Below are 14,726 nucleotides of genomic sequence, written 5' to 3'. Positions count from 1 at the left end.
GAGAGCCAGAGATGGTTAGATATGACTAGAGAGCAGAGATGGTTAGATATGACTAGAGATGGTTAGATATGACTAAGAGATGGTTAGATATGACTAGAGATGGTAGATATGACTAGGAATGAGTTAGATATGACTAGATATGACTAGAGATGGTTAGATATGACTGAGCAGAGATGGTTAGATATGACTAGAGATGGTTAGATATGACTAGAGATGGTTTAGATATGACTAGAGATAGTTAGATATGACTAGAGATGGTTAGTTAGATATGACTAGAGATGGTTAGATATGACTAGAGATAGTTAGATATGACTAGAGATAGTTAGATATGACTAGAGAGCAGAGATGTTAGATATGACAGAGAGCATAGATGGTTAGAGATGACTAGAGAGCAGAGATGGTTAGATATGACTAGAGAGCAGGTATGGTTAGATATGACTAGAGAGCAGAGATGGTTAGATATGACTAGAGAGCAGAGATGGTTAGATATGACTAGAGATGGTTAGATATGACTAGAGATGGTTAGATATGACTAGAGAGCAGAGATGGTTAGATATGACTAGAGAGCAGAGATGGTTAGATATGACTAGAGATGGTTAGATATGACTAGAGATGGTTAGATATGACTAGAGAGCAGAGATGTTAGATATGACTAGAGAGCAGAGATGGTTAGATATGACTAGAGAGAGAGATGGTTAGATATGACTAGAGATGGTTAAGATATGACTAGAGATGGTTAGATATACTAGAGATGGTAGATATGACTTAGGATGGTTAGATATGACTAGAGATGGTTAAGATATGACTAGAGATGGTTAGATATGACTAGAGATGGTTAGATATGACTAGAGATGGTTAGATATGACTAGAGAGCAGAGGATGGTTAGATATTACTAGAGAGCAGAGATGGTTGATATGACATAGAGAGCAGAGATGGTTAGATATGACTAGAGGATGTTAGATATGACTTAGAGAGCAGAGATGGTTAGATATGACTAGAGAGCAGAGATGGTTAGATATGACTAAGAGCAGAGATGGTAGATATGACTAGAGATGGTTGATATGACTAGAGATGGTTAGATGACTAGAGATGGTTAGATATGACTAAGATGTTAGATATGACTAGAGATGTATATGATAGATGGTAGATATGACTAGAGATGGTTAGATATGACTAGAGAGCAGAGAATGGTTAGATATGACTAGAGAGCAGAGATGGTTAGATATGACTAGAGATGTTAGATATGACTAGAGAGCAGAGATGGTTAGATATAACTAGAGAGCAGAGATGGTTAGATATGACTAGAGATGGTTAGATAGACTAAGAGAGAGATGGTTAGATATGACTAGAGAGAGGTTAGATAGACTAGAGAGCAGAGATGGTTAGATATGACTAGAGAGCAGAGATGGTTAGATATGACTAGAAAGATGGTTAGATATGACTAGAGAGCAGAGATGGTTAGATATGACTAGAGAGCAGAGATGGTTAGATATGACTAGAGAGCAGAGATGGTTAGATATGACTAGAGAGCAGAGATGGTTAGATATAGACTAGAGATGGTTAGATATGACTAGAGATGGTTAGATATGACTAGAGATGGTTAGATATGACTAGAGATGCGTTAGATATGACTAGAGATGGTTAGATATGACTAGAGATGAGCAGAGATGGTTAGATATGACTAGAGAGCAGAGATGGTTAGATATGACTAGAGAGCAGAGATGGTTAGATATGACTAGAGATGGTTAGATATGACTAGAGATGGTTTAGATATGGACTAGAAGAGCAGAGATGGTAGATATGACTAGAGAGCAGAGATGGTTAGATATGACTAGAGAGCAGAGATGGTTAGATATGACTAGAGACAGAGATGGTTAGATATGACTAGAGAGCAGAGATGGTTAGATATGACTAGAGATGGTTAGATATGACTAGAGATGGTTAGATATGACTAGAGATGGTTAGATATGACTAGAGATGGTTAGATATGGATAAGATGGTTAGATATGACTAGAGAGCAGAGATGGTTAGATATGACTAGAGATGGTTAGATATGACTAGAGATGGTTTAAGATTATGACTAGAGATGGTTAGATATGACTAGAGATGGTAGATATGACTAGAGATGGTTAGATATGACTAGAGATGGTTAGATATGACTAGAGATGGTTAGATATGACTAGAGATGGTTTAGATATGACTAGACAGAGATGGTTAGATATGACTAGAGAGCAAGATGGTTAGATATGACTAGAGAGCAGAGATGGTTAGATATGACTAGAGAGCAGAGATGGTTAGATATGACTAGAGAGCAGAGATGGTTAGATATGACTAGAGAGCAGAGATGGTTAGATATGACTAGAGAGCAGAGATGGTTAGATATGACTAGAGAGCAGAGATGGTTAGATATGACAGAGAGCAGAGATGGTTAGAATATGACTAGAGAGCAGAGATGGTTAGATATGACTAAGAGCAGAGAGTAGTAAGCTAGAGATGGTTAGATATGACTAGAGATGGTTAGATATGACTAGAGAGCAGAGATGTTAATATGACTAGGAGCAGAGATGGTTAGATATGACTAGAGATGGTTAGATATGACTAGAGAGCAGAGATGTTTAGATATGACTAGAGAGCAGAAGATGGTGTAGAGATGACTAGAGAGCAGAGATGGTTAGATATGACTAGAGAGCAGAGATGGTTAGATATGACTAGAGAGCAGAGATGGTTAGATATGACTAGAGAGCAGAGATGGTTAGATATGACTAGAGAGCAAGATGGTTAGATATGACTAGAGAGCAGAGATGGTTTAGATATGACTAGAGAGCAGAGATGTTAGATATGACTAGAGAGCAGAGATGGTTAGATATGACTAGAGAGCAGAGATGGTAGATGATAGATGTAGATAACTAGAGATGGTTAGATATGACTAGAGATGGTTGAGATAGATAGAGAGCAGAGATGGTTACATATGACTAGAGAGCAGAGATGGTAATATGACTAGAGATGGTTAGATATGACTAGAGAGCAGAGATGGTTAGAATGACTAGAGAGCAGGATGGTTAGAGATGACTAGAGAGCAGAGATGGTTAGATATGACTAGAGAGCAGAGATGGTTAGATATGACTAGAGAGCAGAGATGGTTAGATATACTAGAGAGCAGAGATGTTAGATATGACTAGAGAGCAGAGATGGTTAGATATGACTAGAGAGCAGAGATGGTAGATATGACTAGAGAGCAGAGATGGTTAGATATGACTAGAGAGCAGAGATGGTTAGATATGACTAGAGAGCAGAGATGGTTAGATATGACTAGAGAGCAGAGATGTTAGATATGACTACCGGGCTACAGACTACATGTCCTACTGGGCTACAGGCTACATGTCCTACCGGGCTACATGTCCTAACGGGCTACAGGCTATATGTCCTACCGGGCTACAGGCATATATGTCCTACCGGGCTACAGGCTACATGTCCTACCGGGCTACAGGCTACATGTCCTACCGGGCTACAGGCTACATGTCCTACCGGGCTACAGGCTACATGTCCTACCGGGCTACAGGCTACATGTCCTACCGGGCTACAGGCTACATGTCCTACCGGGCTACAGGCACATGTCTACCGGCTACAGGCTACATGTCCTACCGGCTACAGACTACATGTCCTACGGGCTACAGACTACATGTCCTACCGGGCTACAGACTACATGTCCTACTGGGCTACATGTCCTATGGGCTACATGCCTACCGGGCTACAGACTACATGTCCTACGGGCTACAGACTACATGTCCTACCGGGCTACAGGCTACATGTCCTACCGGGCTACAGACCACATGTCCTACTGGGCTACATGTCCTACCGGGCTACAGGCTACATGTCCTACCGGGCTACAGACTACATGTCCTACCGGGCTACAGGCTACATGTCCTACCGGGCTACAGACTACATGTCCTACTGGGCTACATGTCCTACTGGGCTACATGTCCTACCGGGCTACAGGCTACATGTCCTACCGGGCTACAGACTACATGTCCTACCGGGCTACAGGTACATGTCCTACCGGGCTACAGACTACATGTCCTACCGGCTACAGACTACATGTCCTACCGGCTACAGGCTACATGTCCTACCGGGCTACAGGCTACATGTCCTACTGGGCTATCAGGCTACATGTCCTACCGGGCTACATGTCCTACACGGCTACAGGCTACATGTCCTACATGGCACATGTCCTACAGGGCTACATGTCCTACAGGGCTACATGTCCTACAGGGCTACAGGCTACATGTCTTACCGGGCTACATGTTCTTACCGGGCTACAGCTACATGTCCTACAGGCTACATGTACCTTACGTGGCTGACAGCTGGTGGATGTTGTGTGAGGGCTGACAGGGACCTGGACTCCCTTCTCCCACTCCTGTCTCCAGGGATCGGCCAGGACGTAGTAATCCTCTGGGTTCAGTTGGTATGTGTCATGGAGCTTCATGGCCGTGATGAAGTCTGTCCTGAACACCTGCACAACACAGGGACACAGACCAGACACTCACTAAATACCTGGGATACAGACAGATCACTCACTAACTGGGACATAGAGACACAAACAGATCACTCACTAACTGGGACATAGAGACACAAACAGATCACTCACTAACTGGGACATAGAGACACAAACAGATCACTCACTAAATACCTGGGACACAAACAGATCACTCACTAAATAATTGATGAGTGTAGGAAGGAGCGAGTCGTCTGTTCTTTCGACCAAATGATTGAAACAGTTTAAAACGTGTATTTTTCCATATATAGACACACTCTGTGTTTTAATAAACTATATGCACTGAGCTCGTCTGATTCTTTAAGGGCACTGTTTGATTAAATAATTAACACACACACACATTACTCTAGAGTACAAAATTGATTTGATTGTGTARGGCCGGGCTCAGACATGCTGCGCTGTGTTAAAAAAAAGACAGTGACTGTAACTAGCCCCCGTTGTCTCTCTCCTCCCTGCTGCAGCAACCACCACAGAACATCAGAGTTCATCTCTCTCAGGCTTGTTGCTGAAGCTGCAACATTATCACAGCGATTTCTGAATTAAAAAGTTGTTACCGAAATCTCTCATTTGTTTAGGAATAACATTCCCTATTCCCTCAACCCTTGCTCTCTTTATGTGAAACATGTATGCATCACATGCACGTGACCAATAGCCTATCATAATCAAATCAGTACATTGGTTATAACAAACTCTGAACACGTAACATGACAGCAAAATGGATGCAGGGGACGTGAAAAACAAACTCGAAACAGGCAAATGTTTACTGGTTGCTCAGGAGGGAAAGGGGAAGTCAGATGTGTGAAGACATTTGACTTAGTTGTGGAAACTACTGGAGATCCAGACAAAGGAGGCTATAGAAGCAGCGCTGTGAGAGTATTGTATATATATATTGTGTGTATATATAGTGTGGTATATATTGTATGTATATATATGTATATATATATTGTGTTTATATATATGGTGTATATATATTGTGTTTATATATAGTGTGGTATATATAGTGTGTATATATTGTATGTGTATATATATATATATATATATATATATATGTGTATATATATTGTGTGTATATATTGTATATATATATTGTGTATATATAGTGTATATATAGTGTGTATATATTGTGTGTATATAGTGTGTTATATTGTGTGTATATATGTGTAATATATATATGTGTATATATAGTGATATATATTGTGGTGTATATAGTGTGTATATTGTATGTATATATTGTGTATATATTTGTGTGTATATTGTGTGTATATATATTGTGGTGTAATATTTGTGTGTATATATTGTGTGTATATATTGTGTGTATATATTGTGTGCGCCAAACAGGTGCTGTCAGATTACAATATTATTTCTGACCATTTGGAACAGTGGAACAACTAAAGTGATGCACCGATATGACATTTCGCCGATACCAATATCCGTTATTTTCCTCGCCAATAATACTGATAAGATATTAAAAAATGTAGCAGCCTTTTAGGCATTTTAGTACGGTTAAATAGATAGCACAAACACATAGCTGTCTAAGGCACTGCATCTCAGTGCAAGAGGTGTCACTACAGTCCCTGTTCAAATCCAGGCTGTATCACATCCAGCCGTGATTGGGAGTCCCATAGGGCGGCGCACAATTGGTCCAGCGTCGTCTGGGTTTGGCTGGGGTAGGCCGTCATTGGAAATAAGAATTTGTTCTTAACTGACTTGCCTAGTTAAATAAAGGTTACAACACACAAACACAAAAAGTTATTTTGTTGGCATTTACGTATGTCCCCATTACCAGTAAAACATAATCAAAAACGATTTATTTCACTTACTGCTGTGCTGTTTCGTTGTTCATTTGTTCAGTCGTTTCATTCTAACCAGGATGTCTATGAAACGCCGTGTGGGTCTTTGCGTGTCAGAAAAGATGCACGTCAAATGATACTATTTGACGTGTCAAATAAGCTTGTTGACCAATCAGGACCTGAATATGACTGCACATCATATAATTTAGCGCGTTCGTCATTTTATCAACTGTGAATTGAGCCACATTTATTGTCAACATTTGTGTATTGAACACTATTTCAGAGGAAAACAATACTGCAGGATGTTGGAGACTATATAGGAGACGTTGGGAAAATATATCTTGGGTATTGAGTAGACGTATACCCCATATCATTGATCCCCACTCCTTAGGTAAAGCTGTACAGTGCAATATGAATGTCAATACACACAATAGTCTGACTGGGGAGGTGATTTCACACAGTCACAGTCCCACGATAAGAGCTACAACACTAATATTTGCGTAAACTCTTCCGTTGTGTTCTGTGGGTGTCACCGAGGAGACTGATACCCCATTTCATTGGTTCACATTCAAAACTCGTTTAACTTTATCTAGTTTAAATATGGCATGATTCCACCAATTGTAAACTTCTGCATCACTTTCAAAGAGGTACTTTATTTTGAAGGCAAACCGCAAATTCACTATTGTGCCTAATCCTTATTGTGGCTAGCTTCACAACCACATTCCGGTTGAGCCTCACCTGCCAGATGAAGCTAGCTGCTGCTTAATAACGTTAGCTTTGGGCAACAGGGTTAAGTAGCTGGGCGGGACATTTATTTTCATAAACTGAAGTTCAATTTCAATAGCGAACAACAAGTGGCTTACCTAGCTAATACTTACTCATAAGGATTCCTAAATCATTTGCTAAGAAAAAAGAAAATGACTGCAGTTTCTACGGTCATTGTTTTCAGGCTGGTTGTATTGGAGCTAGCTAGCTATCAAGCTAAAGCTAACTACCCAGAAGTTATGGTCAAAACAAATAATGCTTTTATTAACAACGTGGTATTCGTAAACACATTGTTCGTGGACGGTGTTTGCAGACTTTTTTGTACAGCTTTGACAGTGCTACTGATAGTAGTGGTGGAGCTTGGCTTGCACGTGCAAATTCAGAACATACAGCATTCTATGATAGAACTGTGTTATTTAACTCGTCAAATAGTGTTATTTGATGTGTATCTTTTTTGAAAGACAAAAAGACCCAAACGCCATTCCATAGTATGTATGTCGTGAAGCTAATAGCAGTGGCGSTATTACTGTGTAACTCCGGTAGGGCAACATCTGAAAAATAGCGCACTTGGTAGTGTTAACCGGTGCTCGACCAGTCGGCGAAAGCCAACATCACCCACGACAGAGAATGGTTGATTGTCAAGGGCAATGAATTACATTATTTGTCTCTGAAATGTTCTTACTCTTTCAAATGACTGCTTGACTTGTTGACTGCTCGATCACACAGCAGACATTGTGGGCTAGGTTAGGAATGCTGTGTTGCACGTGTAGCGCAAAATTTTATGTGGCGTATTTACGTTATATAGGTATGCACTCTGCGTTAAACTAGACATCAGGCCGATACCGATGTTGGCATTTTTAGCTAATATCGTCCGATTCCGATTCCGTCCGATTCCGAAAAAACTATATTATAAGTAACACCAGAGAGGCTGTTATAACCAAAAAATGTCAAGCCTTTATTACAGCATAACAAAAATAAAAATAGCAGAATTTGTGAAATTGCTTCATTGAACATCTTCCACTTGCGTAAGGCTTGGTGCTCACAGAATCAGTAGGCTATTAAACAGACAGGCAACAGAAGCAGGATCTGTCCTGTTTCTTGATTGTACACTACATTACATAGTTCAGTAGGCTATTAAACAGACAGGCAACAGAAGCAGGGATCTGTCCTGTTTTCTGTAGATTGTACACTACATTACATAGTCAGTAGGCCTATTAAACAGACAGGCAACGAGAGAGCAGGATCTGTCCTGTTTCTGTAGATGTACAACTACATTACATAGTCAGTAGGCTATTAAAAGACAGGCAACAGAAGCAGGATCTGTCCTGTTTCTGTAGATGTACACTACATACATAGTCAGTAGGCTATTAAACAGACAGGCAACAGAAGCAGGATCTGTCCTGTTTCTGTAGATGTACACTACATTACATAGTCAGTAGGCTATTAAACAGACAGGCAACAGAAGCAGGATCTGTCCTGTTTCTGTAGTGTACACTACATTACATAGTCAGTAGGCTATTAAACAACAGGCAACAGAAGCAGGATCTGTCCTGTTTCTGTAGATGTACACTACATTACATAGTCTGTAGGCTATTAAACAGACAGGCAACAGAAGCAGGATCTGTCCTGTTTCTGTAGATGTACACTACATTACATAGTCTGTAGGCTATTAAACAGACAGGCAACAGAAGCAGGATCTGTCCTGTTTCTGTAGATGTACACTACATTACTAGTCTGTAGGCTATTAAACAGACAGGCAACAGAAGCAGGATCTGTCCTGTTTTCTGTAGATGTACACTAATACATAAGTCAGTGGCTATTAAACAGACAGCAACAGAAGCAGGATCTGTCCTGTTTCTGTAGATGTACACTACATTACATAGTCAGTAGCTATTAACAGACAGGCAACAGAGCAGGATCTGTCCCGTTTCTGTAGATGTACACTACATTACATAGTCAGTAGGCTATTAAACAGACAGGCAACAGAAGCAGGATCTGTCCTGTTTCTGTAGATGTACACTACATTACATAGTCAGTAGGCTATTAAAACGACAGGCAACAGAAGCAGGATCTGTCTGTTCTGTAGATGTACACTACATTACATAGTCAGTAGGCTATTAAACAGACAGGCAACAGAAGCAGATCTGTCCTGTTTCTGTAGATGTACACTACATTACATAGTCAGTAGGCTATTAACAAACAGGCAACAGAAGCAGGATCTGTCCTGTGTTCTGTAGTGTACACACATTACATAGTCAGTAGGCTATTAAACAACAGGCAACAGAAGCAGGATCTGTCCTGTTTCTGTAGATGTACACTACATACATATCAGTAGGCTATTAACAGACAGGCAACAGAAGCAGATCTGTCCTGTTTCTGTAGATGTACACTACATTACATAGTCAGTAGGCTATTAAACAGACAGGCAACAGAAGCAGGATCTGTCCTGTTTCTGTAGATGTACACTACATTACATAGTCAGTAGCTATTAAACAGAACAGCAACAGAAGCAGGATCTGTCCTGTTTCTGTAGATGTACACTACATTACATAGTCAGTAGGCTATTAAACAAACAGGCAACAGAAGCAGGATCTGTCCTGTTTCTGTAGATGTACACTACATTACATAGTCAGTAGGCTATTAAACAAACAGGCAACGAAAGCAGGATCTGTCCTGTTTCTGTAATGTACACTACATTACATAGTCAGTAGGCTATTAAACAGACAGCAACAGAGCAGGATCTGTCCTGTTTGTAGATGTACACTTACATTACATAGTCAGTAGGCTATTAACAGACAGGCAACAGAAGCAGGATCTTTCTTCTGTCTTGCTCGGGGTGATTCTCTGATCCACCTCAACGCAACGACACCATTCTGTATACATCTGGCCCTTCTTTGGACACTGTGTTAACTAACCTCCAGACGAGCTTCAACGCCATACAACACTCCTTCCGTGGCTCCCACCTGCTCTTAAATACAAGTAAAACTAAATGCATGCTCTTCAACCGATCGCTGCCCGCCCGTCCAGCATCACTACTCTGGACGGTTCTGACTTAGAATACGTGGACAACTACAAATACCTAGGTGTCTGGTTAGACTGTCACATCAAACATCTCCAATCCAAAGTTATATCTAGAATTGGCTTCCTATTTCGCAACAAAGCATCCTTCACTCATGCTGCCAAACATACCCTCGTCAAACTGACTATCTACCGATCCTCGACTTCGGCGATGTCATTACAAAATAGCCTCCAATACCCTACTCAATAAATCGGATGCAGTCTATCACAGTGCCATTCGTTTGTCACCAAAGCCCCATATACTACCCACCACTGTGACCTGTACGTTCTTGTTGGCTGGCCCTCGCTTATACTCGTCGCCAAACCCACTGGCTCCAGGTCATCTATAAGTCTTTGCTAGGTAAAGTCCCCCTTTTCCCAGCTCGCTGGTCACCATAGCAGCACCCACCTGTAGCACGCGCTCCAGCAGGTATATCTCTCTGTCACCCCAAAGCCATTCTCCTTAGGCCGCCTTTCCTTCATGTTCTCTGCTGCCAATGACTGGAACGAACTACAAAAATCTCTGAAACTGGAAACACTTATCTCCCTCACTAGCTTTAAGCACCAGCTGTCAGAGCAGCTCACAGATACTGCAACTGTACATAGCCCATCTATAACTTAGCCCAAACAATTACCTCTCCCCCTACTGTATTTATTTATTTATTTTGCTCTCTTTGCACCCATTATTTCTACTCTACTTTGCACATTCTTCCACTGCAAATCTACCATTCCAGTGTTTTACTTGCTATATTGTATTTACTTCGCCACCATGGCCTTTTTTTGCCTTTAACTCCCTTATCTCACCTCATTTGCTCACATTGTATATAGACTTTTTCTACTGTTATTGGCTGTATGTTTGTTTTACTCCATTGTAACTCTGTGTTGTTGTACGTGTTGAACTGCTTTGCTTTATCTTGGCCAGGTCGCAGTTGTAAATGAGAACTTGTTCTCAACTTGCCTACCTTGTTAAATAAAGGTATAAATAAATAAATAATATATCGTTATCGTCCGGACAGTGGAAAATATTGTGATATGAATATGAGGTCGTATCGCCTACCCCTACGATGGACACTATGGACTCACCATCTCCCGCATTGTCCCGTTGTGCTATTTACAAACAAACAAGTGACTGTCTCAACTGTTTTGGGGAACTACGGTGAGCTTCATCATGTCAAATGATGTAACAGGTGAAATTATGGAGGCTTCATCTCCTAACGTATTGTACAAGTTGACTGCAGGTATTAACTTACTAAAAAACAGATCGTTTTGATGATATTGAAAAACTATACCATTGCCTTTTCCAAATAACCAGGTATACGATATATATGGTCTACCTCCCAAGCCTAAAATAGGGACAGACAGACAGATCATTAAATAACTGGGACATAGACAGATGACATTCAGCAGCACACAGCAACAGGCAGACAGAAGCTGGGTGAGGGGTTAGGTGTTAAGGGTGGGGTGACTTACTTCTGAGGGCTTCTTCCAATTGGCTCTCCTGGGTTGAGAATGTTGGGACCAGGAAGTGGAGTTACCTTAAAGATGACAGAGAAAAGACATMAGACTTCAGTCATCTCAATTATCTGACATTTCCTTACTTGTAGGCCAGTGGCAAGGCCCCTACATTTTAGAGAAACTCCTACCCGAGGTAGAACAAAACACAACCATGTTTTTTCACATCCCTAACATCCCTCCATTTATCAAATGGATGGTTGTGTAAAAGTGTTTTACTGTAAAAGAGATTAAATTGATCAATATTGTGAGACACCGCTTTAGCTAAAAAAGTGCAGAATATGCCTGGCAGGAAGGAATCAAACTCATGTAACCCAATATGACAAGCTGAGATATTGCTAAACTGTKGAATAGAAGTAGTCAGTTGTTGGCACTACATACAACAGCATTATAATATCTTAATGCATCTAGGAAACATAGACCTGGAAACAGATACAACAGGGGAAAATATCAACTATGAATATATATGAAGTAGGGATGTTAACCGGTTAGCCACCGGAAAAACATTTGACCGGTCATGCTTATCAGTAAACATTTGCATAATTTTGTGGAATTAAATTGGCATGTGTATTTTCATTAGTGTCATGCATTTTATTAAATCACACACACAGCATACAGACTAGTTAGAGGAATAGTCTACCACCTGTCAGACAGCACCAGAGAAGCTCCTCAAAGCCTGTAGACTACTGGAGTGAAACCTGTTTTTGTAAGGCCAGTCATTGGTCAGCCCAGTCATTGGTCAGCCCAGTCATTGGTCAGCCCAGTCATTGGTCAGCCCAGTCATTGCGTAACAAATAACAATTCTAAATGCAACTGTGTGTTAACTTCTGGCCACGATTTAAAAAAGCTATTTTAATTTCTCAATCTCAACTCGTAAAGTGCGCCACCCTATCGCCATTCAGATGCATAGGGTATAGTCTTCCTATAACTCAACGTGAGCTGGAGGCAATAGAAGTAGAGATAGCGTGAGCTGTGAGGCAGTATAAGTTAACGCGAGCTGGGAGGCAGTATTATGTACGCGAGCTGGAGGCAGTATAATGTACGCCGAGCTGGAGGCAGTAATATATGTCAACGCGAGCTGGAGGCAGTATAATTTCCGAGCTGCGAGCGCTAAGTGTCAGGAGCGAGGATATACTGTACACGCCAGAGCTAGAGCAGCGAGGCGAAAGTCGGTGAGGCGTCAGAATGTAACGCGAGCTGGAGGCAGTATTAAATGTCAACCGCGAGCTGGAGGCAGTAAATAACGTAACGCGAAGCTGGAGGCAGTATAACGTAACGCGAGCTGGAGGCAGTATAACGTAACGCGAGCTGGAGGCAGTAATAACGTAACGACGAGCTGGAGCAGTATAAAGTAACGCGAGCTGGAGGCAGTATAAGTACACGCGAGCTGGAGGCAGTAATAAACGTAACGCAGAGCTGGAGGCAGTATAACGTAACGCGAGCTGGAGGCAGTATAACGTAACGCGAGCTGGAGGCAGTATAACGTAACGCGAGCTGGAGGCAGTCATAACGTAACGGAAGCTGGAGGCAGTATCGTAACGTGAGCTGGAGGCAGTATAAGAACGTGAGCTGGAGGCAGTATAGTAACGTGAGCTGGAGGCAGTAAAACGTAACGTGAGCTGGAGACAGTATAATGTAAACGTGAGCTGAGACGGTAAATTACGTGAGCTGGAGACAGTATAATGTACGTGAGCTGGAGGCAGTATAATGCAACGTGAGCTGGAGGCGGTATAATGTAAGTGAGCTGGAGGCGTATAATGTAACGTGAGCTGGAGGCAGTAATAATGTAACGTGAGCTGGAGCGGTAATGTAGACGTGAGCTGGAGGCAGTATAATGTAAGCGTGAGCTGGAGGCAGTATAATGTAACCGTGAGCTGGGAGGAGTATAATGTAACGTGAGCTGAGAGAGTATAATGTAACGTGAGCTGGAGGCAGTATAACTAACGTGAGCTGGAGGAGTAAAACGCAACGTGAGCTGGAGCAGTATAACGTAAACGTGAGCTGGAGACGGTATAATGTAACGTGAGCTGGAGACAGTATAATGTAACGTGAGCTGGAGGCAGTATATCGCAACGTGAGCTGGAGGCAGTTAATGCAACAGTGAGCTGGAGGCGGTATAATGTAACGTGAGCTGGAGGCGGTAATCGTAACGTGAGCTGGAGGCAGTATAATGTAACGCGAGCTGGAGGGCGTAAATGTAACGTGAGCTGGAGGCAGTATAATGTAACGCGAGCTGGAGGCAGTATAATGTAACGTGAGCTGGAGGCGGTATATGTAACGTGAGCTGGAGGCGGTATAATGTAAACGTGAGCTGGAGCGTATAAATGTAACGGAGCTGGAGGCGGTATAAAATGTAACGTGAGCTGGAGCGTATAATGTATACGTGAAGCTGGAGGCAGTAAATAATGTACGTGGCTGGAAGCGGTATAACGTACGTGAGCTGAGGGCAGTATAATGCAACGTAGCTGGAGGCAGTATAATGTAACGTGAGCTGGAGGCGGTATAATGTAACGTGAGCTGGAGGCAGTATAACGTAACGTGAGCTGGAGGCGTAAAATGTAACGTGAGCTGGAGGCGGTATAATGTAACGTGAGCTGGAGACAGTTATAATGTAACGTGAGCTGGAGCAGTATAATGCAACGTGAGCTGGAGGCAGTATAACGTAACGTGAGCTGGAGGCAGTATAATGCAACGTGAGCTGGAGCAGTATAAGTAACGTGAGTGGAGACGGTATAATGTAACGTGAGCTGGAGCGGTATAATGTAACGTGAGCTGGAAGCAGTATAATGTAACGGAGCTGGAGCAGTATATGCACGTGAGCTGGAGGCGGTATAATGTACGGAGCTGGAGCAGGTATAATAGTAAGGAGCTGGAGGCAGTATAATGTATACGGAGCTGGAGGCAGTATAATGTAACGTGAGCTGGAAGGCAGTATAATGTAACGTGAGCTGGAGGCAGTATAATGCAACGTGAGCTGGAGGCGGTATATGTAACGTGAGCTGGAGGCGGTATAATGTAACGTGAGCTGGAGGCAGTATAATGTATATAT

At 42.0% G+C, this 14,726-nt stretch overlaps 1 protein-coding gene across 1 annotated transcript in view; it reads right to left on the bottom strand.

Annotated features, from left to right (window-relative positions):
- Nucleotides 1-4,351: 4,351 nt before the first annotated feature.
- The window catches only part of LOC112075513 (protein Jade-1), a gene marked incomplete at its 3' end in the record, with an annotated part of 24,165 nt that continues 13,790 nt past the window's right edge, over nt 4,352-14,726 (bottom strand). The window contains exons 3-4 of the mRNA XM_070440939.1: nt 11,636-11,700; nt 4,352-4,511 (exon numbers count right to left, since the gene is read on the bottom strand). Coding sequence (XP_070297040.1) covers nt 4,352-4,511; nt 11,636-11,700 — 225 coding nt within the window. The remainder of the gene's footprint in view (nt 4,512-11,635; nt 11,701-14,726) is intronic.

The sequence above is a fragment of the Salvelinus sp. IW2-2015 genome, unplaced genomic scaffold (genome assembly GCF_002910315.2).
Source record: "Salvelinus sp. IW2-2015 unplaced genomic scaffold, ASM291031v2 Un_scaffold3212, whole genome shotgun sequence".
NCBI classification, from domain to species: Eukaryota; Metazoa; Chordata; class Actinopteri; order Salmoniformes; family Salmonidae; genus Salvelinus; species Salvelinus sp. IW2-2015.
Note: the sequence above shows the minus strand (reverse complement) of the source record. Positions and strands in the feature narration are given on the sequence as shown.